The following is a 24604-nucleotide window of genomic DNA, read 5'->3' as shown; positions in this document are numbered from 1 at the left end:
TGCCTATTAAAGATTTACAACTGAGCATTCGCTATTCATTATTGTTGAAATTATTAAAGCGCTTTTATGTAGGATGGTTTCAAGTTGCTAGTAGAAACATGTACACAAAGCACTGCAGTATTTACAAGACCCATCACCAAAACAAAACCTAAAATCCCATGTTCCCAAAAGGTTCAGAGATTAACTACACTCTATAATGCTGCTTCAGGGATTTTTCATGCTACAAACAGCACATCCCTGTTCTAAGATCAAATATGTAATCCTGAATTATGAAAGTTGAACAGATGTACAGAAGTTTAGTGGGAGTGCATCTACAAACAAACCTCCATGTGTCTGCCCCACCCTCCTCTTCCCTGCTGGAGTTTAGAGAAGTCTCAAGCTGCTCTTATGCAAAAGGGAATAAAAAAAACACTTATTCTGAAACAGCAATGCACACTGTAAGATACAGATTGTGTATTATATAATAGATCATGAGATCATGAAAAAACATCACCAAAATCACTGAACTTCCCTCTGAAATACAATATTCTGTTTCAGTGGCAATTAAAACCATGTGTGTGCATGTATTCAATTATTTGTGGAATCAAATGTCCACACAGTGATTGTGCAGACCCTTCAATGATAATGCTTTTTTATTTATTGGGTTTTTCCTTGAATTACAAAAAAGTTTCAGTTATCTTATATAACTATGATGTGAGTAAATATGTGTGTGTGCAGTCCTGCATGCATGTGTGCATGTGTGTGTGTGTGGCTGTCTGTGTGCACATGTATGATTTAGTGTGTAAACAAACTGACAAAATAACATTCATTAACGTAATGCTGTAGAACTGGTCTCAAATAAGAGATGATAGTGTGCCAGGGCAATTCCAATTTCCCTCCCACAAACAGGACAAAATCTTCCCAAAGCTAAAGGCTGCTATTACCATCTGCCCATTTAGACAAACGATACATTCATTTTTTTATAAAATTAATTTTGTGTGAAGTAGTGCCCAAAGGCATATTACAAATCATGAACAAGAATGTTGTTCATGCATCTGGCACTAAAAAAAGGTTTTACTGGAATTCTATACACATATTCATTTGTGACTGTCTTGGAAGCAAAACAAAGTTTTATACTATACATCAGAATATATATATTTTGCAGTAACGTGACTGAGATGCAGAAAAGGTGACCTACAAATGGATACCACGATTCAATTAGTTAGTTAGATAGATAGATAGATAGATAGATAGATAGATAGATAGATAGATAGATAGATAGATAGATAGATAGATAGATAGATAGATAGATAGATAGATAGATAGATAGATAGATAGATCAGACAGTTTTATTCTGTACCGCTCTATTGAGCTGCATAGTTGAGCTGCCTGTTTGCATTGTTTACCAAGTGTCTCTCAATGCTAGATAACATGACCTACCAATGAGATTACTTAATTCATCCCAGAGGGAATTTCACATATTACAGCACCACAGAGCATTAGAGAATATGCGTAAAGTGACATCCATGGATTTTATACTGTCCCTCAGAACAGTATGTAAGGGAACATGAATTGCACTGGTAGGTTAAAAGCTATGCTCCACCTCATGTCATGAGGTAGTGGTGGCTCAAGTGGTTAAGGCTCTGTATTGTTGGTCAGAGAATTGGGTTTCAAGCCAGTACTGCCAAGCTGCCACTGTTGAGCTCTTCGGCAAGACCCTTAACCCTCCCTGTTCCATGAACCTGTGCTCTGACCCCAACCTCCAACGTTGGGATATGCAAAGAAAGAATTTCACTGTGCTGTAATATATACGTGACAAGCAAATGCTTCTGCCTCTCTAAGTTATTGGTCTATAGAGCTGCATGACTAGAAAAGCTCTATGTGACATCTCTACTCATGGGTTCTATTCATATCACTCATATACACATATAATTTACCATACATATTTCAACATTGTATTAAGTAGATAAGCAAGATAAAACAACAGCAGTGACTCTAACAAGCAGCAAATTATGTCCTTTAGTCCTCAGACATTTAAATTCTCATTGTTTACTGGGTTTATCATAACTCAAATGGGACAATACTGCTTTACTGTACTTTAGATAATTATGACTTCTTTGAGCAAGTTTCTGGATGGAGAAATGACACCCTGGAAAGGTTTTCTGTCATGTAATCAGTGTTGTCCAGATGAATAACTTGATGTAAATTTTAATTTGCACTTACAAGCTTCCGCATAGGTAGGAGGGTCTGGTTATTGTGGCCTTCTATAAAACAAATGAGGAAAGAAAATGAGCATTATTGGAGATTCATGTGCTTTGCTCTGGGCTCCCATTGCACCCATCTGGCCAAAGTGTTTAACAAGCCATTTTGTGAGTAGTCCCCAAGAAAACATAAAGCACAGCCCTGCTTCCAGATGCTCGCTAGCCTGAGACACACACACACACACACACACACACACACACACACACACACACACACACACACACACACACACACACACACACACACACTTCATGTGAAAAATCCCTTTCCTGTGTTGGCGGAAACCAACAGAGGTTTACGATGACTAATTGGAATACACATTTTGCATTCTGGTGTTAAAGGGTTAAAGATGAAAAATGGTATTAAAATGCATCACAGAAGAGTTTGAATTCCTACACGTCTCTGCTTCTCACACATTAAAATAATAAAAATATATTCTGGATATGAACAATATAATTCTAACAAGTATATGGCATGCAGATATTTTGACAACATAGCTGAAAAATGACTGTTTAAATTCTATTATCCTTTGTGAGTCAATTTAAGGTCTATACAGATTTAGGGTGTGGTGAGAAGGTAAGGTGATAATGATCGTATGATGATATGTTTCATGCCACAGCTCAAATATGGCACCAAATAAGAAAGAAAAAGGTCTGTTTCACATTTCAACACAAACCACACTTACAGACATGCACCTCTTTATTGTAAAATCTCAAAAATACGGTGGCGGTTGTGCTTGTTTACAGAGAGGGGGACGGGGAGAACTTACACAAGCCAGTGAAAAAGTGGGTGTGGAGCATGAGAGAACATGAGAGAAAGAGAGAAGGGGTGGTGGGGGTGGAGTGGTGTAGTAGTGGGGCCATATAAAACCACCAGAGCACAAACCATGCTTTATCCTGCCAGTGTGTCCTGCACAGAACAAACTTAGTCACAGGAAACCCCTAAGCTCTCCACCAGCGCTCTAACATACACTCTCTCTCACACACACACACACACACACACACACACACACACACTGCAGCATGCTCACAGAAAGGATGGCCATGAGGAAAATGAATGAGATGTGCACAAGGATGGCTCTAACTTTAGTCTTCTATGTTCTGCTATTCCACAGTAAGTACTTGCCAAACTCTTTAGTAGATACTGATAATTAATGTTTTTTTGTTGTTGTTGTTGTTGTTGTTGTTGTTTTAAATAATTAATATTCTCACATGCTAACTTTGGGACCAGTCCCTGATCAAGGTATTTTCTAATTATTTCTCTATTTTGAGATCATTTACAACCATAGTTTTACAAACATTTTAACTCAACCCCCCATTTAAACAAAAATGATCAGAATAGCTGAATTAAGGCAGAATAGTTGTTAAAAACTCAAAATAATAAATGACAAGACATATTGATTCAATTTCACTAGGATGGTCTATAACTTCATATAAGGTTGTAAAATGTACATTCGTTATGGAAAGGAAGTAGCTTGAAAATATTTTACAGGAGGAGGCTGGTTTAAAAAAGTAGCGGGAAGTTGAAACAAAGAGGGCTGGATCAGAGTGGAAACTTGCCGTTGAACATAATTATGGAGTTTATCCTACTCGTGGACTGGGTGGAGCCGGACAGGCGCATGTGTAGAAAAAGGTGTGTGTGTATGATGGAAATATAGAAGGCAGCGGGCAGTAAGCAGCCATTTTCTACTCATATTAGCAAGCCATTTCAGAAGAATGACTTCTTAGTGTCTTTGTTTTTGCTGCACAATGAATGCGGCCATTCTTGTGTTTACTTTAAGCTCATCCAAAGGAAATGAGTGTTTACCTTACCGGTCGCTGTGATGGACGAGGTTGTGTGTTTGTTTTGCAATGCATGTCGGTTGATTGATTGATTCAATTAGACTAAGTGTCACTTACATTTAATATAAGGCATGCTTTTTTATTCCTACTGAAGGTGAGAACAGGAGAGCTAGCAGTGCTACTGGTAATTGCAGGGTGAGGTCTGACTTGGATGCTACTCTACATGTGGGAGCCCAAGTTAGTTTTTTTTTTCTTTTCTAAGTTTTTCTCGTAACTGCCTCTTGAAGCTTGGTGAAAGATTGAAGTAACCTTTATCAGAAAAGTAGACCTGGCAACAACAGGTTCATGGAACCACAACACTACACTGACATTAGTGAGGAAAACACTCACTACAATGGGTTGAAGTAGGACACACACACACACACTCACACTCACACACACACACACACACACACACACGCTTACAAAGCATGCACCAATTTGATGTTCATGTTAAAAAGGAAATGAAACTACCAAATCTGGCTCATTCAGAGTTCATATTTAGGTCATACATGTTCTGTCATTTAAAGATAACAAAATAAAAAGAAGGAGGTGCTAAATGTGTTTAGTCCATAGCACTAAACCTAATGAATTTTTAAACTGTTAGAGTTTACCAGTGAATTAAACATCAAAAAAATGTTGAACTGCCCCTCCCTTGCTCGAACCACAGCCTTTATCTCAACACATACAGTCATTCACACCAGTGTGTTACATTGTTGGCAGTGGTTTCCAATTGGCACTAATGTGAGGGAAGCTGCTTGGGGGTTTTCAATATTCACTTTCCAGTGAAACATGGAAAGATCATTAAATTAGTTAACTTGGCTCAACTTCAAAGATCTGTAGTCATTTCTTTAAACTGATTTTCCATCAAAAGTGCAATATTTGCCATATTTGATTATATCTACTAAACTTTAATCTCTGATCGGTGTATCCTACGTGGGTGAACTTATAGGTCTTAAAAGAGCAGTTCCTGGAAGTATTTCTGGAAGGTCATGACAGAAATCAGGTTCATCAAAGTTTGCATACATCCTAAAGATGATGGCAGGAGAATATGGGGCAGTCCGGTCCACTGCTGAATTAGCTAATAAAAAATAAAGGCAGAACTATTCTTTAAGTTTAAATTTCTCTATTGACTGTTTAATAACCTGTATTAGAGAGGCATTAATAATGGCTCTATGTCTCTAAATTTGTTTAAAATCAACAGATGCAATTCTTCTCACTCTTGCATCAATACAATTATTCAATAGTTAATTTTGTCATGGACTGGAATAGAACCTGAACCTCAGTTTTCTCAGTCAGGTGGCAGAGTAGTGGTCGTCAGAGTTTCTATAAAAAAGGGTTTCTAATAATCACTGCTTGGAGAAAATATGATGTTACTTTTTTGTTTGGTTGTGTTAGTTTGTTTTTTCATTGTATATTTAGTTTTGGTTAATTTATTATTTTTTCCTAGTTGGTTTCTGAAGATAATACCCACACCCAGTATGATCAGGAAGTAGCATGTTTCCATTGCTAATGTTGTTATTGCAACACATGTGGAAAAGGCCCAGTCCAGAGCGCCAATTACACACACAACACCCTTGGCAACAGCTGGGCCAGTCTGGAAAACATGGAGAAGCACAGCACTTAATCCACACCCAAGCAACCAGCTTTCCTGAAGTTTATTAGCCAGATTAGGATTGGGAAAATAGAGATTAGTCCTAACTGACATTTTTACAGCCCCCACCAATACCGTTCAGCTATTCACTGAAGAGCAGATGCTAAATTTCACATGCTTTTTGCCACACAAATGCACAAAATCTTGGCACAAATGAAAGGGAAGTCCTTGGATGCAAGTGTCCATGGACATTATTGTCACCTTACAATAATGAAAGCAAGACATATGGCAAATTTCAATATAAAATCCATCCCATGAGGAGCAGCGAGATCATTATGCTGCCTCATATCACTCGCATCTGGAGCATTCTATCTGACAGACAGTGAAGTCCCTAGCCAACATAAATATGAGCCAAAAATTGACATTCACTTTCTCATGGACTTTAGCTATTCATTTGAGTCTCAACTGCTCTGGCAAAATACAGTTCACTTCACATACATTCTGTGGTAGCACATTTATGTAAAAATGAAGTAGATACCCGTTAGTGTTGTGCTTTATCTCAAGGGATGAGAGGTGATGGCAAGTTGAATTCACACCAGCAGACATGTTCATTCCTTCATTTATTCAATTTCCTTCACTAATCACTGTATGGAAGTTGTGGATCTTGAGTCTATCCAGGGAGAACCCACCATAAGGTGGGAACACACCGCTCTACCACAGGGCTCCATGTACAGTACACACACTCACTCACTCTGCCGATGTGCTTCTGAAGACCTTATTAATTATTATCAGATTATTAGTAGTAGTAGTAGTAGTAGCAGTAGTAGTAGCAGTAGCAGTAGTAGTAGTAGTAGTAGTAGTAGAGCTCTGGATAAAAGGAAGATTGATAAATGAGTTCTGGATTTTTATATATTAAAACAAACACCACACCCTACATTGAACATTGCATCACTTCAAATACTGATACAGAACACACAACTTAACCCTAGTTTGCTAAAGATTTGGAAATACCATGGCACAGATATTAAAGCCCATATCATAAATTTGTGTTTTTCTGTAACAACATCATGTGGTAGTAAGAGAAAACATGCATCTGTACTTATTTCTTGTGTCTCAGTAATTGCTGTTCTCGTAATACTTTGTTCCCTTTTTTGTTGGCATAGTTATACAATTTTACAGTTGCTAGGCACTTAACTGAACACATGCTTCCTTCCAACACAGCACATTCATTTTGAATGAGAAATTCTGGCAACACACACATCCAAAGGCCTAAGTCAAAACATTAGAGGGTAATTAGCCCAAAGATACACACAACTCTGCTAACAATGAAAAATTTTAAACCATCAGAGTCTAGTGCTTGCATCAGATGCAGAACTTCCACAGCTATGGAAATTTAGGAAAGATTTGCCTAAGTTAATCCCAAAAAACATTACAACTAGCTTATGTAACAAGTAAATGATGTGTTTTTCTGAGGAAAATTAAAAGCACAAGAATATACTAATCACATATATTTTTTCTTTGCTTGTCATCACATTTGTATTTTTTCTTCTTAATGACTGCCTTGTGCTTTTTAATAAAGAAAGCTGACTAAACAATGTTGTACAAGCATTATGTTTGCAAGAGAAATAAACAAATAAAGACCCTTTAAGTTCTGTAGTAATTGCCCCAGGTAGTTTCTGTGGAGCAAGCAACACTGGTGCTATTTGATCTAATGTTCCCTAATTGAAAACATAAGATTGCATCCTTTTCCTGCCTCTGAGAGCACCAGGCTTTCTCATGGCTGCTTTCCCCATAACCACCATTTTTAAAGATCCCAAGGGATTTGTTATGGTTAGCCAAAAGTACGGGTGCAAACCCCAATCTCAGTTTTTTCTTTGTTTTCTTGAAGCCCCACAAATTGTCTGCTATGCCTTTTCCCAAAAGCATTGTGTAGATTCAGCTTGCAGTAAACCGAGGTTTTAGATACGCAGTTAGCCGATGGCTAGATGAATCTGTTGCATATGTCAAAGAACGAGAACTTGGATGCAAACCATGCACATGAGTGTGTGTTGTTAAGAGCAAATGGGGTGTGGGGTGTTGGTGGTTGTGGCTAGTTTTCTGACCAAAAGTAAGCCTTTATCTCAATTATAAATGAGGTCCTCCACAGGAAAGGGGGAAAAAAGGATTGGAGGTACAATTTTGAAATTTTTGAAGAAAAAAAAAACCCATATATATTGTATTTCATACTAGATGCTTAAACGAATCTTTGTATTTTGCATAACATTTCACAACAATCTAAAAAATACTAAAATCTGCATGTCTGAGGGTTTACAATTGCATGTGCTGTATAAAGACAATGTATTTGGTGGTTGATTTTAGGGGGTTGTGGTGGAATATGCGGCGTCCTCCCACATGGCATGGTCTGAGCATAACTAAAAGCATTGATGTCATAGCTTGTTTGAGGTCTCAAGGGGCTTAGATAACATTTCTCGACCAATGGTAATGTAATTCCTTTACTCTTGTTTTATTTTGTTAAAAAACAATTTGAGTATAGACTCCATATCTTCACAGTTAGTCTGCCCAGGTATATAAATAGGTCTGTGGTGGAGAGAATAACCAATGGGTTGACAACATTTCAAAAAGTCAAAAAGCAGCTATGTAGATAAATTTCACCTTACTTTATTGAATTTGAGCTGGCATTTTAAACCAGTGGTTCTTGATGGGACAAAAGGAAGCTGCTACACTGCTGCACAAACATCTGGAAGTCGGGGTTGACAGCAAGGATGAGGAAAGCTGATGTTCTTTCTCAGATCCTGGGTGGAGCAGCTGTGTGAGCCCTAGGCTTAGGGCCAAGACCGGGATTTTAGTGCAGAGTACACAAGGAGGAGAAAAGCTCCATGGAGACCTCCACATCTGCCGCAATGTAGAAACCCCTCCCTGCCAGATGCCACATGTTTAGTTCTGAGTGAAACATAGGGCTGATTACAAGACTAGTCTTCCTAATGATTCACCATGACCTTTCATTCCTCTCTAGCCTAGGTCATTTGTTTGTTTGGCTTTCACAATTAGACTACTGAAACTGGACACCAAAGGAATGGTGGGTAGAGAGAGATTGTGATTAGAAGCCAATCTTAAACATTTCATGACAGATAGAAAGAGAGAAAGAGAGTGTGTGTGAGAGAGAGAGAGAGAGAGAGAGAGAGAGAGAGAGAGAGAGAGAGAGAGAGAGAGAAAGAGAGAGAGAGTATGCAAAAGTAGTTGCCTTAATAACTAATATAATATTATTTATAAATGAGGAATTCACATGCAAATGTATCTCAAAGCATATTATTCTTTAAAGATTTATGATTTAGCAGCTTAGTGTACATTAAAATGGCTTGACTTTTTAAATATATTTGGTGGTTTGAAGGCTTAGGCTTGACTTTTTAATCACTATATTAATAGACTTTTAATTATAACTATATTACACCTACTGTGAGATTCTGTAGTTTAAATCTTTGTATTCTTTCGAAAGGCTAATTAAACTATATGCTTAACTGAATTTTTTTGAGGCCCGAGTACATGTTTTTTAATCCGAGTTGTCTTCATTCGGTTGTCTACTTGATGATAAGTCTGGCTAATATCAGCCATTATTTTAAATTCTACTGGGATTGCTGTAAATTCCTGGGAATAGTTTGGGTACTTTCAAGGGACCTCCTCACATCTTCTGTGGGATATATAATAAGATGGATGGAACGAGTATATTTTTCATCATCACACTGACTCCCTGTGTGTGCTGTTTCCAATCTGGAAAACACATTTAGACGTTACATCTCTCAGGACTTCTGAAGAACAGTGAATATTGTTGCGTAGTGTCATTATGTCACATAATAGACATGGAATAATGCACACTATAGTGAGTACAGTTGTACTTGAACTCGCAAAATGATCTTTTTGGGATGTTAGCTGATTTTTAAAATCAGGAGATTTTAAATCAGGAGGTTATGTGATGTATAAAATGACAAAAGCTTAATTTTAATTCAAAACATCTTGTCTGGACATTCTAGGGCACATAATGCCTTTCAGTCTTTTAGATAATATACAATATACAAACTATACTTTGGTGTGAGAACCACAGCTAGTTTCTATCTTACTTTGTATGTTCATCTCTTTTACGCTCAGGGTGTGGTTAGAAAGCTAGAGACCAAGTTTTATAAATGAAATTTGATTATTTCATTCACAAGACCACACAAAGACCCCAAATTGGGAGGGAATTTTTCCCAAATATTCAACTGACCAAGAGGATGTACCAAATTAAAGGAAAAACAGAAGGGTCATTTGTACTGTGCATAACATTTTCTGAAACCACTTCTTCCCTTGGAAGGAAAGGTATAAAATATTCTTCATTATACAAGTGAATACAGTACACAACTGAATCATCACATATCCTGATGGGAGTGGTGTCTTCCAGGATGGCAATGACCCTGACCTGCATTGTGATGCCTACTGAATGATTTGTTAAAAAATAAAAATATTTAATCATATCCTTTAGCTGGAGACATGGTTTGTACAATGACCTCATAGCTCTGGGGTTGGGGGTTTGGTTCCTACCGCCGGCTTGTGTTCCCTCTTTGCTTCAGGGGTTTCCTCTGGGTTTCCTCTTCCAGTCTAAGGACACATATTGTAGGCTGATCGGCATCTCTAAATTGTCTGTGGTGTGAGTGTAAATTGGTGTGAGTGTGTGTGATTGTCCTCCACTTTGTGCCCCTAGTCTCCAGAGATAGGGTCTCTGTGATCATTTGAAAGATAAGCAGTAAAGAACATAGCCCTTATAGTCACCAGATGTTAACCCATTGGACATGTTTGACAGAGGAGAGAAAATCTTTTGGAGAAATTATATTCTTCTCTCCAGTACAGGTCCAGAGATCCACAGAATCAAAGACAAAGCACATTAAAGCTAATATACTGTAGCAACTTCCAAAATCCTAAGACCCTTTATGTTGTTTTTTCCCTTTAATTTGCCAAATCTTTTTTCACACTGTATATATATTGTATATATCTTAAAATTTTGTAGACATGCTAATGACATTTGATGCATCAAAGATATACTAAGACATATGCTGTGCTGTTAAAAGAAGCACTCACTCATTTGTCAGAGGTTTGAGCAAGAGTTTTCTTAAAAAGTTATAGCTTCAATAAACTTGCCAGCATCTGGCCTACATGAGTTAGTGTGCTGTGTTAGAAACAGTAGGAATTAGGTTTAGTCCAGCCAGCATCGCACAGTGTGATTTTTCCATGAGTTATATTTAACAAGATGCCAGAATGAGGCCTCATTTGTATACAAGGGGTACATGTAGATAAACATACTGAGAAAGTTCATTCAATTTTTTAAACCTATCGATTTTTTTTATTCTTGAAGTATGATCTATAGTTTATTAAAGATGTTTTGGCAACTGCAATGTGAGGTCTAAAATTAAGGTCATACAATCAACATGGCCAGCAGCAAGGTTAAATTTTTTCACTTTACATCAAATCATAGATTTATATAGATGTTTGGGTTGATAAACACACTTAATATGGATCTAGTAAGCCTAACTGATTTTGATCAGTAAAGATTTTAAGATCTGTAAAGCTATAGTAGTGGCGGTATGTTCACTGATATTTGTAAGAGAATGGCAAGCCACCCTTAGTGTGTCTTGGTCAGCATTCTGAAGCTTAGGTGAAAATGAGTTTGTGGATTAGGGAATGTGGTCAGGAATGTCTTCAGCAAGGCTTTTCCTTTCAGAAGGCTCGGTGTCAGAACTGCACATACAGTAATGATGAATACATTGCATATCTGTATCATTTGATCAATAATTATTAGATACATCTCGACCTCATTATTATATGGATCATAGAAAACATTTACACTGCAGCTTATTTTAATATTTAACGTTCATGTCCTCATTTTGGAAAAGGTTTAATATATTAGACTTCTGTTACAGTTTCTCATGTTGACAAATGCAGCAAATATATCACAAAAAACTAACAGGATAATCCCAGAGCAATGCAGTCATCACAAACATGACAGCTTTACTACATTCATGTTTTAGTGATCAACTTGCCAAGACAATGTACAAGGCTTAGTTAAGAGAATCTGTTTTATTGCAACCAGGTGTCACAAAAGTGTGTAATTCTACACAATCCTCATTTCATTTAATATCAGTCTTTCAGCATTTAACCAGTCTCCAGATTTCTTTAGAAAAAAAAAAAACAAAAACAAAAATGAACCCAATTCTAATTTCTGTCCCACTCTGAGTTTTTCATTATATGCACCCTTGTAGTTTGAGCTAAACAGGAAAATCTTGCCCAAAGGAACTTTATTGGGGTTGGCAAAGCTAAAGGTCATGTCCTTTTTGGGCTAACATTGATTTCCCCAGGTCATGATGAAAATGTTAGCCTTACACATTGCACATTACTGAGGGTTCTTGAACAAAAAAAAAAAAAACATGGCACATTGTTTTCTTTCACCCAACCACAAAGTAAACATGCCACCCTTGTGAAAGAAACACTATAGAGACATTTTAGAAGTGCTGCAGCTCGTTAGCCTGCTTTGTTTGCAAATCCTTTACATGTGGTGCCAAATTTCTATTTGAGTTAGATTTTAAAGATCGTGTTGCAAGAAAGAAGATGAGGTCATCCCTTGTCCCCTATGAGACACTTATGTTAAGGAAGATGAGCTAATTTAATGAAAACTATTTAATCGTAGTAATTATCTCCCGCAGTCAAGTAATAAGGTTGATTAATATTTTAAATAAATCAGAATTGTTTTACTTAACTGAGATTACTTTATATAACAGTTAACACAAAAAAACTATAACCTTCAGCATTAATATACATTAAAAGCAAAGTAACTAATGTTTCATTAAAGAATCAATGTGTTTCCAGAATAAATTAAATAATAAAAATCTGCATTAATATGGAAATCACCAACACAGTATGTTAATACACTAATGTACATAATTGTCTTTTTGTTAACTGGAAAAACTCAAGTGAGACTGAAAAGCAAGATTTAACATTTAAGTTATAGACCTATAGGCTTTGTATTCCATAATGCGTCTCATTTTTTATATGTTCCAATCACAATCTTATATGCATTAGTGATTATTTGTGCAACATTTGCATATTATAATGGAAACTTTGCCTTGTTTCAGCTTTACAAATTCAACATTTTCTGTTTAGATTGTCAGGGACAGACTGACCCAACACTGGCAGGACCTACAATTCAAACAAAGGGGACAGATCCAAATGATTTCACTAAGGTTTTGAATGAAGATACATCTGTTACAAATTCCCCAATCTCCACAGGTATCTCATTTGCTTATGGTAAGATCTCTTCTAAATACACTTTCCATTTAACTGTGCTCATAAAAATTCAGTCATATTATTGTAGTGTGAGCATTTTAATAAACCATACATACTATACATAACATTAGTTCAGCAATTATGGATATAATTTTTAATTGAGTTTAATGAAAAACTGTATATTAAATCTAGAAAAGATGGAGCAAATACTGTTTATTTCACCTCTATGTACCTTTTTTACATAAAGTCGTCTAGTCTTGTCTCAGAGCATACAGTAAGATTGGGATTATTAATTCCATTTGCTCATTGCTAATCATAATATAGGATACTTTCTAATATCATTATTCATAATCACAACAATTATATCTTTTCACAGCTAATCAAGCTACTGATCACTCTGACCCTCCAATCAGCAATTCTGCACTTCCAGACAACAATGTTCAACAAACTTTTACAGATCTATTTTCTTCTGCGGCAACAACATCAAACTCTGTTGTGTCCACCGCTGTGACAGAATCACAAAGCACCACAGAATCGGCAGAAGAATTGGCAGAAGAATCACACAACAGCCCTGATAATGAAACATCCTACACTTTCGGAAATAACTTACAGGTTGGTTTGTTGATAACTCTAAAATTAATTTAAAAAGATGAATCGGCAAAAAACAAAAATCTGTATGTATATATATATATATATATATATATATATATATATATATATATATATATATATATATATATATAATGCAAAATATGCTTTCATTTAACAATTCATTTTGAAGGCCAGCTGTAATCTTCATCCAGTTGTGTGAATATCACACAGTAACGCTTTACAATGCTGTTTACATCATAGTTAACTATGCAGGAACTAAACAGGAACTAATGAGTTGTTCTTCATTAACACATTTTAATCCTATTTACTAAGAACTACTAGTTAGTTACTCATTTTAATTTTGATTTACTACCTACTAACAGTAGTCATGTTGGCAGGTCATAAATCACTATTAACTATTTATTTAAGTTCATGAGTTTTACATTTCTCCTGTAGAACTACTAACTAACTAGAACCCCTATAATAACAACAAATGTATTACTGATCACAGTACCATTTATTCCTAATAGCTAAGTCTAACCTTCCTCCTGGAGATCTCCTACCTAATATACAATAACCTATTCCAATACCTCACCGTCTAAAATGTAAATGTTTTAGAAATGAATAATATAGATCTCCTCTGAGGAGCAGAAAGTCAGATTACTGTTTTCATTTCTATTTATTTAAAAAATAGAAAAAAAAAATCTACATTTTGTTGACAATATCATATGTCCACAATATCATTTGTGATGTTAAACGACACAGTAAAACTTTAGTCAGTACTAATGAGTTTTACTGTGTTGTTTAAAATCACATGCAAAAAAGTGATTCATATTTGAAATGTATGATTCATCATTTAACTCAGTGATCATTTAAAAGATTGATTTAAAAGAAAAAACTAGCCCCCTCCCCCCAATTTATTGTATAATAATTGAAATTGTATAATGATTTTTTTATTACAAGAATTTAATTATTCTGGTAAAGATTTCAGAATCTCACATGGGTTTCTCTTTCTTAACCATTCTCACTACGTAGTTTTTGTTTAATTACAACATATATATAGTGCTCTAATTGATTACTAAATGGTTGTGTAATCAGAACTGTAATTACTCAGTCGTTATTTTAGGAATAAAGGGGAAAAAATATAGCTCCTGCATAGTGAACTAGTAGGATTATGAACACTGCACATTTTGGACAAATGTTCCCACTCTTATTAAAAGAAACAAGAAAGCCTTCATATCACACCGTTATTCCACAAGCACAGCTGAATTCCTAAATAAGAAGGTTGTCCTTAATTTTCTATAAACAGCATGGTCCTGACCGTATCTACCCCTCTACATAATTTCAGGTAGTGATATATTACTGAAATAAACTCAGCGTTACTTCTTTTAATCACCAGCAGCATAGTGTTAGGCAATAGGAAGTAGATGAATCATTTTAATCTCTTGCCAGCTAAAATGGATGTAAGCATGGGTTATTTTCAGCTGCAGTAGTCTCTATCTATGTCTTGCACATTGTCAGGGAAGGAAGCTTCAGTTAGGAAAGATTAATATGTGGCCCAGGGCAGTTTGTGGTGATTTTGAGCCAAACTATGGAGATCCTGTTCCACATGCCAGTACTAAATTTTCTTTTAACTGTTTAACCAGTGAAGGAACAGGTGATTTCAGTCCTAGTGGGTTATGGCCACCAAGATTCAGGAACTGGAGTGAAGGTCTGTGGAGTAGGGTGTTGAATCTGAAAAATACATTGTTCTATTGGTAGGGATGGTGAGAGTAAACTCTTACTTTTTAGGACAAATTTGGCCAATATACTATGGGAAAACTTTCACTCTGTTCTACTATGAGTTTTTTTACTGTTTCAAAAATAGATCTTTCCGCTGACCACTTTGAAAGCCACACTTGTGTCCGTGTGGAAGACTGCCAGAGGCTCCTCATATGGGAATGTAACAGTTGCTTACTAGAGAAAGGAATCAGCACTAATTTCTATTATTGTATCTCATACTTCATTCGCCATAGGAACCACATTACAGGCAAACATACATTAAACAGATGTTTGGAAAGAAGATAATTCACACAAAGGGGTGAACTGTTTGAATAGTCTAATGAAACCTTTATTTAAACAGGGAATGTGTGCACTATTCAGCAAGAACTGGAAGTACTGTAACTGTAGAAGAAAAGGAAAGGTGGCTGGTCAAAAGTATTCTGATGGTAGGACTATATCAGGCTGTGCCACCAAAGTTATCCTTATCCTAGTCAAACATTAAAAAGAAAACGCATAAGGTGCATGAATGTATCAATGCATCATAGGGTGACCAGCTAAAAAAAAACTCATGGTCTGTTATGCTGTAAGATGCATCTTCCTGCCGTTGTTTGGATCCACTTGTTCTCTTAGATTGAAAAGTCAATGCGATCGATACAAGGTCAAGACTGTCACAGTCAATACACAGTTGTTCTGTCTGCTTAAATTTATCCTATGATTATACATTTCTATCCTGAAATAGTCCAAGAGAACCTTATCCACATTCACAGAACAGGAGACCCCAGTGTATGAATTGAGGAAAATGAAACTGATATAAAAACCAAAAGCTATAGTTTTCATACTACATACTACTGGGTTCTACCCAGTTGAACACTTGAACGTTCGAACTGACATTTTGGTCTCTTTGGCTCTCCCTAACAACAACATATAGAGCCAGTATGAGGGACTATCTTTTTCCAGAATGGTGTTCATCACTCTGGTAGTGATAGTTAGAGTTTGAGAGAAACTTTACTATGGCACTTTATGTTCTTTGGAAATTATGTGATATTTTTTAAAGCCTCCCAGCTTTCAAATGATTACTTACTTTAGCGATGTTTAACTTTTTATATTAACTTTTATATAACATTTTAAATATGGTTTGTATGAGTCTAATGGCTTTTATGCATTAAAGCATAAAATAATTATGCTTTATGCTTCCAAGAATTAAAAAAAATCACTACCATGCCTACGATCCTACTGGAGGTACCATGATAAAAACACATTTGATTAAGCTAACAAATTTATATGAGACATAAAACTTGAACATTAAATAAGTCATCAGTATCCCAATGTGTAGTGAGACAGGGTCCGTATAATTATTGTCCAGAATATGTAATAATCCAAGCACAAATCACAATTATTTCAAAGTAGGGAATGGGTTTGGACTAGTTTAAGACTAGAGGGATATGTGTCAAAAATGGATTCAATTTGAAGCTCTAGAAATGATCACAGTGTTTTCATCCAGGCTTAAGAATATACTGTTTCTCAGGACATATTTTCTTGATCATAGCCCTGGGAGTATAAGTGAGATAAAAAAACAAAAAATGCTAATCTATCTCCACTAGCCCTATAATCCTCGACCCTTATGGTTTCAAAATGAGGGAGTGATTCATAAACGCTTCCAGAGGCATGTCAGCACTAATATCCAAATCTGGATCATATTCTCCCTTATACCACATTTTTTTGCCACATTAAATTAACTAATCCATATTAAATAACGAAACTGGACTTACTATACAAAAAAAAAAATAAAAAGCACTGTTCTTTATTACTATACTGTTTGCACCATAAAACAATAACTGAAAACTGCAAACAAATTAATTTAACATCTACCATGTAAATATGTTTGCAATGATAAACATTATTGATTATACTATATATATTGCAGCAATGTATTGTATATATATATATATATATATATATATATATATATATATATATATATATATATATATATATATATATATACACATATACAGTATGCAGCAATGATGAAGGTGTTATATAATTGAAAATATATTAATAGTGTTACATATTATTATTAACCATCAAGAAGCAACAATTAAAAAAAAAAACAATGACTACGTTTCTCTAAAACTGCGTAAAAATGAGAAAAATTCTCCTAGTTACAAAGCAAAGACACACGTTATCTTAACCTCATCTTCTCAGGTAAGAATGTGAAGCAAATGCCAAATCCAAGACAATACTGACAATAGAGAGACAAGTATTATACAGCCGTCATATAACCCCTGCTTTAGTGCAATGTGAAGCTTTGAAGGAAGAATTACATGATGTGTGAATTCACTGGGGTGAGGATTATATGTATTATTTTGTATTAAGAGCTGCGTGTTGAACTTTCTCCACCCAGCGGCCCGATATTGATATCAAACCCACCGAATAAGCTTGTTGCATGCAACCATCCCTACTTTATCCATTTCTCTCATCAAATTCGCTTTCACTCTTGTCCTTGTTTTCTTTCTTTCAGAATTTAAAGACATCTTCTGAGGCAAACTAGCCTATACTCTCATGCAAGCACGTTTGCACACAGTGGGCCTCGTTTCTCAATATTTTAGTCAAATATTTGTGCAAACCAAACTAAACTAAGAGTAAAACCTAAAAAAATTAAGTGGAATATAATTTGACTCACTACTGTGCTAATAAAGATATTTATTAATATATAATATTAATAATAAACGGCAAGCACAAAGTCCGGAGGTATGTTACGGCTCATGACTAATGATTAGTTTTATTTGTTTTATTTGTTTTATTTAAATTTTTGTTTGTTGGCTCGCTAACTTTATTTTTTAAGGCCAATAATATAAAATAACTGTTTTTTACCAAATGTTCTTGATTATATTCTTAGTCCCTGACCTAGCAGGAGGAAATGTTTTTGGTAAAGAATACAGAATACACTTCTGCTAAATGCTGTAAATATTATAAAAATAAACAAACTTAACAGTATATTCTATATACAAAAGTGCAGAAATCCATGTAAATGATGTGATTTTAAGTTAGTCTGCACACTGCGAATCCAAACGTTTCTCCAAATTTATAGAATTTCCTTCAATATCAAATTTCTTGTGTAAACACCAGTAATAACAACTTATGAATAAAGCTGTTCATATCCAGTTTGATAAATGAGGCCCAGTGTTTTGCAAGCAATATGGGTTCTAGATGCGCTTCATGCCCAGTCCTCGTGCCTGGTGTTAAACTTTAAGAGAAACTACAAAGAGAACAGAACGGTGGTTAATGAGCTTTCTGTACAACTCAGCGGCTTTAACAGTCCTCCTGCAGGCTCTAGCCTTGAAGGCATACTTACAGCGGCATAAAAGCTATCTGTGATCATGTATACTGTTACGAGCAACAGCAAAGCATCACTAATTACATTTCTAAAACTGCTATAAATAACTGTGGCTAATTCATTTGTCATTTTGTGTGCAATAGCAAACAAACATGGATTCCACTACGCAGGCGAATGTGTTCGTGCCCGTACTGGTGACTGGGTTAATCCTCGCTACTCTCATGATCGGAATATATGGTTGGAAGAACCACTGTCACACAAAGAAAAGTGCCATGAAACTAGTAAGTACAAATGACACAGAAACACAGAAACAAAAAATCTTCTTTTAACTCCAATAAATCAAATCCTTTCTTCACTCTAATAACCATATAACATAGTAATGGTCTATGTTTCACTTTCACAGTGTGTGTTGTATGTTTATCGGGTACAAAAATTTCATTTAAATCTCACGCCATGTGTGAATGACTGAAAGAAACTGTGATAATTAGACACACTAGCATATCACCAATTGCCAGTGTCTCTGGCATGCAGAGACGTCTAGAGTGCACAGTAATCAACGTTAAATGATTCTAACTGAATATATCTGTACTCAAAGACATAAAAAATTTGAGTGACACTTGTTAATTCATTAGAATGTCTATATAATAATTCAGAAGGCATTGAAGGCATTTTCAAGTGGATTTTGGTGTAAAAGCGATGTTTCCTGTAGAAGGCTTGTGATTAAGTGGCGAGAGAGCATCACCATATCAGAGCATCTGACACCATAAGAAAAGTTGCTGTGGTTTTTTTTTTTCAGCACAGATATCAGAGTGAATGCATTATCAAAGTGAAATATTTCCCACTGTATTGCATTGGTACTCTGTACATGGTTTCCCCTTCCTTTTGCACATAGTTCCCTGTAATCAGGCTCCTCAACCCTGAATAGGATAAAAGACACAGAAAATGGATGGATGGGAAATTATATACATGTCAAATTCCTTTTTTATATACATGTCAAATTGGTACACATGTATTTCAAGCTTTGAAACTCATTTTATAAAGTGCAAGGCTCTTAACTTCTAAAAAGACACTGAAGATAGTGGACATATTATTGCAATACAATACTGTACATGTACTGAAACATACCCATATTTATCATGTTGCCCAGTTAAGAAAAATTCTTTACACAGTGCTTGGTATTTGTTTTCCCCCAGGCAGAGGATTCCTACATGGCCGATGAAGAAAACCAGGGCAACACTCTGGTGTCTGTGGCTCCTCTAAACCCACCTGAGAACCAGGAGAAGCCAAGCCTGAATGGTGAGTCCCTAGAAGTCGTGAAGACCCAGAATCCTCCTACCTCCACTAATGGTCACTCTACTGCCAAAGCCGACACTGAGCTGTGAGAGTCCTTCTCAACTAGACAGGCTCTGGGTCAATGCTCACCGACCCACCCCTACAAACAACACTAGGGAACAGACAAAACAAATAAACATACTCCCTTTTTTCTCTCATTATCTCAAAACAATTAATACATAATAAGGTGTTATTGAATACATTATTGTGGTGACTATTATTATTATTATTATTATTATTATTATTATTATTATTATTATTATTATTATTATTATTATTATTATTATTATTATTTGGAAATGGCTCTTAAGCTGATGTTGACCAGGGGTGGGTTTCCCAAAATGTTTATAATGCTAAATACTATCTTGTTCCTAGGAATGTCCATTAATTAATGAGATCTTTCCAAAATCCTTTATGTGTAACATAGTATATGAACTTAATTAACAGAAATAATGATGAACCTAATCCATTTGTTTTCATTATACTTATTTATCATCATACATTACTAAGTACTTTATTAATTGGAGCTTGCATGCAGTTCTACCTCAAAAAGGCAGAGGCTGCTCATTTCTATACAAAAAAGCCTCACAGTTTTATGAAGTGTCTATGATCAATTGCCCTAAAGTTAACATTCTTAATTACCATCTGTGATGTAATGGGTAGCTTTGCTGACTGTGTGGGGTTACACATTGTTCATTATCAATCAGGTTAGCTACTCAAAACCAAATGAAGCAAACTGCATTTAAAACTGTGTTCATGTAAATCACTTCACATGAAACCAACAAGTACAAGAGATGAACATCAAGTTCATTTCATTTAATAAGGAAGTCTATATTCAAAACCATGGAATAAAATACAGTATAACACAGTTTCCCGAGCTCACGACAGAACCCAGGACTCTAGATTTGAGAGGCAATGATGTTACCCTACTACCACACATTAATTTAAATACTAGTCAGTATAGATATAATAATGAGACTCATACCACATATGTTAAAAGATTACATTAAACTTAGCAGCATTTCTAAACATCCTTGAGCAGCTACAGGGAAACCCACCCTACAATATCTGGTTATATCCCTTACCCTCCTTAAACACAATCAATCCATTTAAATATATCTAGTTGTTAACTTTGAAATAAAATAATAGGTTGTTTGGGTAATAATAAACAGTTAGCATTAAATTTGATATACTGTTAATATTTGATCGTATTATATAATGTCAGTCTGTTATAATGTGAAGGGTGTGAGTGTTGTGGTTTTCTGAGCAGATGAATACTGGGTGGGTGTCCTTCAATATGATCGGTGTCTGGCTTCCTCAAGTGTATACACTTATGGAAGCCAGACTCCTGGTTCTCCTGGACAGACTGGACAGAGTTTGTAATTTGTCCCTGTTCATGTCCCAGTGTTCCACAGGGTCCTAACCCTCCACATGGCTCTTTTTGGGTCATTCAAAGAACAAATGATTCAATTGACACATGTGGGAGCTCTGCTTGTTTGTATTTTTTTTATGTCCATGTATGAATTGTATTTCTAAAGATTGGGATGTTATGTGTGAATTAAAAATATGACTGATGCCATATTTCATTGTGTTGATATAAGCTTGTGTGCCCATGATAACAGTACTGGCCAACCTTTGTTTATAAAACAATGTGACAATGTGATGACTTGCAGAGTTAAGGTAATTGTACAGCACTTGTTCAGTGCTGGACTTCATTAGATAGCAATTACCATGAACTTCTTTTCATCACTGCAAACCACAGCTGACACCAGACTTGAAAACCCTGTAAAACAGCTACGGCTTTTAGGTGATTAATGACGGTGACCTCTTCAGTGGACCAAGACACACTATGGAATTGTATTTTTGTCCTAAACCAGTATTATGGGTTTTTTCTTTCTTTTTTTTTTTTTTGTAATATGTCTGGAATTGCATAATTGTTTTGTGGTCTATCCTGAAAATTCCCTACTTCTGTTATTTACATGCAATAATTAATTTTAAATTGCGGATCAGCCAAAGGTAAACACTGAACAATGCAGAGTCCAGCAGTTGGCTAAAGGTGTACATAGACTCCCACAGCAATAGTTTTAGCATGGCAGACATGATTATTAGTTCTCTGTCTTATTCTTTTCTGTCTTATTTAATTTATCCTCTTTCTATTTTTAACAATCCTCTTTTCTGGGTCTGTGTACTACAATTCGTATAAACTGAAGAACTTCTTTTGTTTTAAGTTTGGAATATGAATAAAGTTTTGGAAACTAAATGAGAATGGATTTTTTTTAAGCTATATAAGTTTAAACTGCTTGAAGCAAAACATTTTTTATGAAAACATATAGTTTTATATAGATTTCCTGAACACAGACATCAAAACATTAAGAATGTATGCTTATTCAAAATAAAATGTAAGAAAATAAAATAGCTTGCAGATCTGGAAAGGCTTAAGTGCAAACAGCTGGCCTGTATAAGTATGAGAAATGACATCATGATGGAGGGATTTGTCTCTGCAATGAACCCTAGTAAGATGTCCTCAGTAGGATCAGCTATCCAAGTGTGTTTTTATCTGAATTGACCTCTGAAATCTCTCCACTTTCAGAAACAGGGTGGGGTGAAACATTCAGTATCATTCATAAGCTTTTCACTAATAATTTTCCCAACATCCATAAATTTCACCCATTTGAAGACAGAATAAAGATCATTTACTGATATGTAAGACAAACTGCTACACCCAAGCTGAAAAGAAAAATCATTAATCATCTAAGTCTCTTTATTTCTATTGATAAAAATCTCTCCTCCGCAATCACAGGATGCTCACATGATCTCTGGATCCTCCCATGCCATCCACCATAAATCTGGCATGCTCACCAACAAGAACACATCATAAAATCCTCCTTAAGGCTTTAGATACATTGGGAGGCAAAAATTTGATCAAACTCACAGAACTCACAAGAAAAGTCAATAGAGGTGTCTAATAGGACCTGAGGCAATTATGTTAACATAAAATAAAAAAAAAATAAAATTAAAATGCAATATGAAAAGATTTGTGTGTGTGTGTGTGTGTGTGTGTGTGTGTGTGTGTGTGTGTGTGTGTGTGTGTGTGTGTGTGTGTGTGTGTGTGTGTGTGTGTGTGTGTTGGCAATAAAACCATTGATAACATCGCGGATATACTATCGTTGTAGGGATAGAAAGACGTGGAAGTTTGGTGCTGTGTGTGTGAGTGCAGATCACACACACACTCACACTCACACACACCAGGAGGGAGTTTTCCCATTGGGTGGGGGCCATTGTATGTTGTTGCAGCTGCAAGACCTGTCCTGCCACAGGAATGGAAGGCGCAAACTGGGAAAGAAAAACAGAAGAAAGGGATGTTTCAAGGTTCAGAAGAGCCTGGAACACCCCGGTAGTAGTAGTGTCCTATAGGTTTTCATGACATCATATAAATAAAAGAATAAAAGCCTGTCCTTGCTTTATACTTGCCATATTTGACCATGTTTTGTAAGGTACATGGCTCATACTGTAGATAGACAGACAGATAGACAGATAGATAGATAGATAGATAGATAGATAGATAGATAGATAGATAGATAGATAGATAGATAGATAGATAGATAGATAGATAGATAGATAGATAGATAGATAGATAGATAGATAGATAGATGGTGCATTGAATAATATTAAGGTACTGAGGGTCTCCTATGTATATTCTATGGTACACTGTAATCCTAGAGGGATAATATTGTATTCAACTAAACCTATTTTATTTACAGTTGACTTCTCAAATGGTGATTCATTTTCTGTCGATAATGTTGACTATACTTCACACCACAGGTTGCTATTAATATGATCAAATATATTGTAGTCATTTCTATCGTAAAGAAGAATTCACATGGAATTGTATGCAAAAAAAAAATCAATGACATAGAGTATTGTTTATTTCTAAAGTTCATGAAAGGTTCATGTGATCAGGCGCTGTTCAGGTCAGTAGGTTTTCCTGAGTGGACAGTAGACTGCCCTAAGACTGATCTTATTTGTTGACTTATTAACAATAAGTGAGAGAAGAAAAAAACTGAAAAGCTGGATAGGAAACAGCTTTTTATATCTCTTACAACACACAATATAACGGAATATATGCTAACAGGAACTGACTTGTCAGTGATCACTGACAATCACTGGTTAGCACGTTTGCCTCACACCTACAAGGTTGGGGGGTCGATTCCCGCCTCCGCCTTGTGTGTGTGGAGTTTGCATGTTCTCCCCATGCCTCAGGGGTCCAAAGACATGCGTGGTAGGTTGATTGGTATCTCTGGAAAATTGTCCGTAGTGTGTAAGTGAATGAGAGTGTGTGTCCTGCGTTGGTTTGGCACTCCGTTCAGGGTGTATCCTGCCTTGATGTATACGCCTGAGATAGGCACAGGCTCCCCGTGACCCGAGAAGTTCGGATAAGCGGTAGAAAATGAATGAATGAATGATTATTTTCCTAAAACAGCACAGCCTGTCATGTTCTATTTGTTAAAATTTTATATTTGCCATAAATAAGAACAACAATTGGACACTAACTCAAAATCTAGGGTTAACATACATATTTTATAGCACATTTGCAAAGCAGTGCAGTCTGTATGCCTTGAGCATTTA

At 35.8% G+C, this 24604-nt stretch overlaps 1 protein-coding gene across 2 annotated transcripts; it reads left to right on the top strand.

Moving 5' to 3' along the window:
* The first annotated feature begins 3125 nt into the window (after positions 1–3125).
* On the top strand, positions 3126–22238 carry cd34 (CD34 molecule). 2 transcript variants are annotated; one of them, XM_027145234.2, is made up of 5 exons: positions 3126–3354; positions 12835–12960; positions 13334–13569; positions 18790–18927; positions 19840–22238. In XM_027145234.2, exons 1-5 carry the CDS (start codon positions 3264–3266, stop codon positions 20026–20028), a joined length of 780 nt encoding a protein of 259 aa, XP_027001035.2. In that variant the 5' UTR covers positions 3126–3263; the 3' UTR covers positions 20029–22238. The 2 variants fall into 2 exon arrangements, with proteins under 2 accessions (XP_027001035.2, XP_027001034.2); XM_027145233.2 differs by having other exon boundaries at positions 3127–3354; positions 12835–12978.
* Positions 22239–24604: the final 2366 nt, after the last annotated feature.

The sequence above is a fragment of the Tachysurus fulvidraco genome, chromosome 23 (genome assembly GCF_022655615.1).
Source record: "Tachysurus fulvidraco isolate hzauxx_2018 chromosome 23, HZAU_PFXX_2.0, whole genome shotgun sequence".
Classification (NCBI taxonomy): Eukaryota; Metazoa; Chordata; class Actinopteri; order Siluriformes; family Bagridae; genus Tachysurus; species Tachysurus fulvidraco.
Note: the sequence above shows the minus strand (reverse complement) of the source record. Positions and strands in the feature narration are given on the sequence as shown.

What these genes read in the sequence shown, in the direction of transcription:
- cd34 (XM_027145233.2), top strand. Translation starts at nt 3,264, where the DNA reads ATGCTCACAGAAAGGATGGCCATGAGGAAAATGAATGAGATGTGCACA. An exon ending in CTATGTTCTGCTATTCCACA is followed by an intron (nt 3,355 to 12,834) that starts GTAAGTACTTGC and finishes TTTTCTGTTTAG; the next exon opens with ATTGTCAGGGACAGACTGAC. An exon ending in AGAAAAGTGCCATGAAACTA is followed by an intron (nt 18,928 to 19,839) that starts GTAAGTACAAAT and finishes GTTTTCCCCCAG; the next exon opens with GCAGAGGATTCCTACATGGC.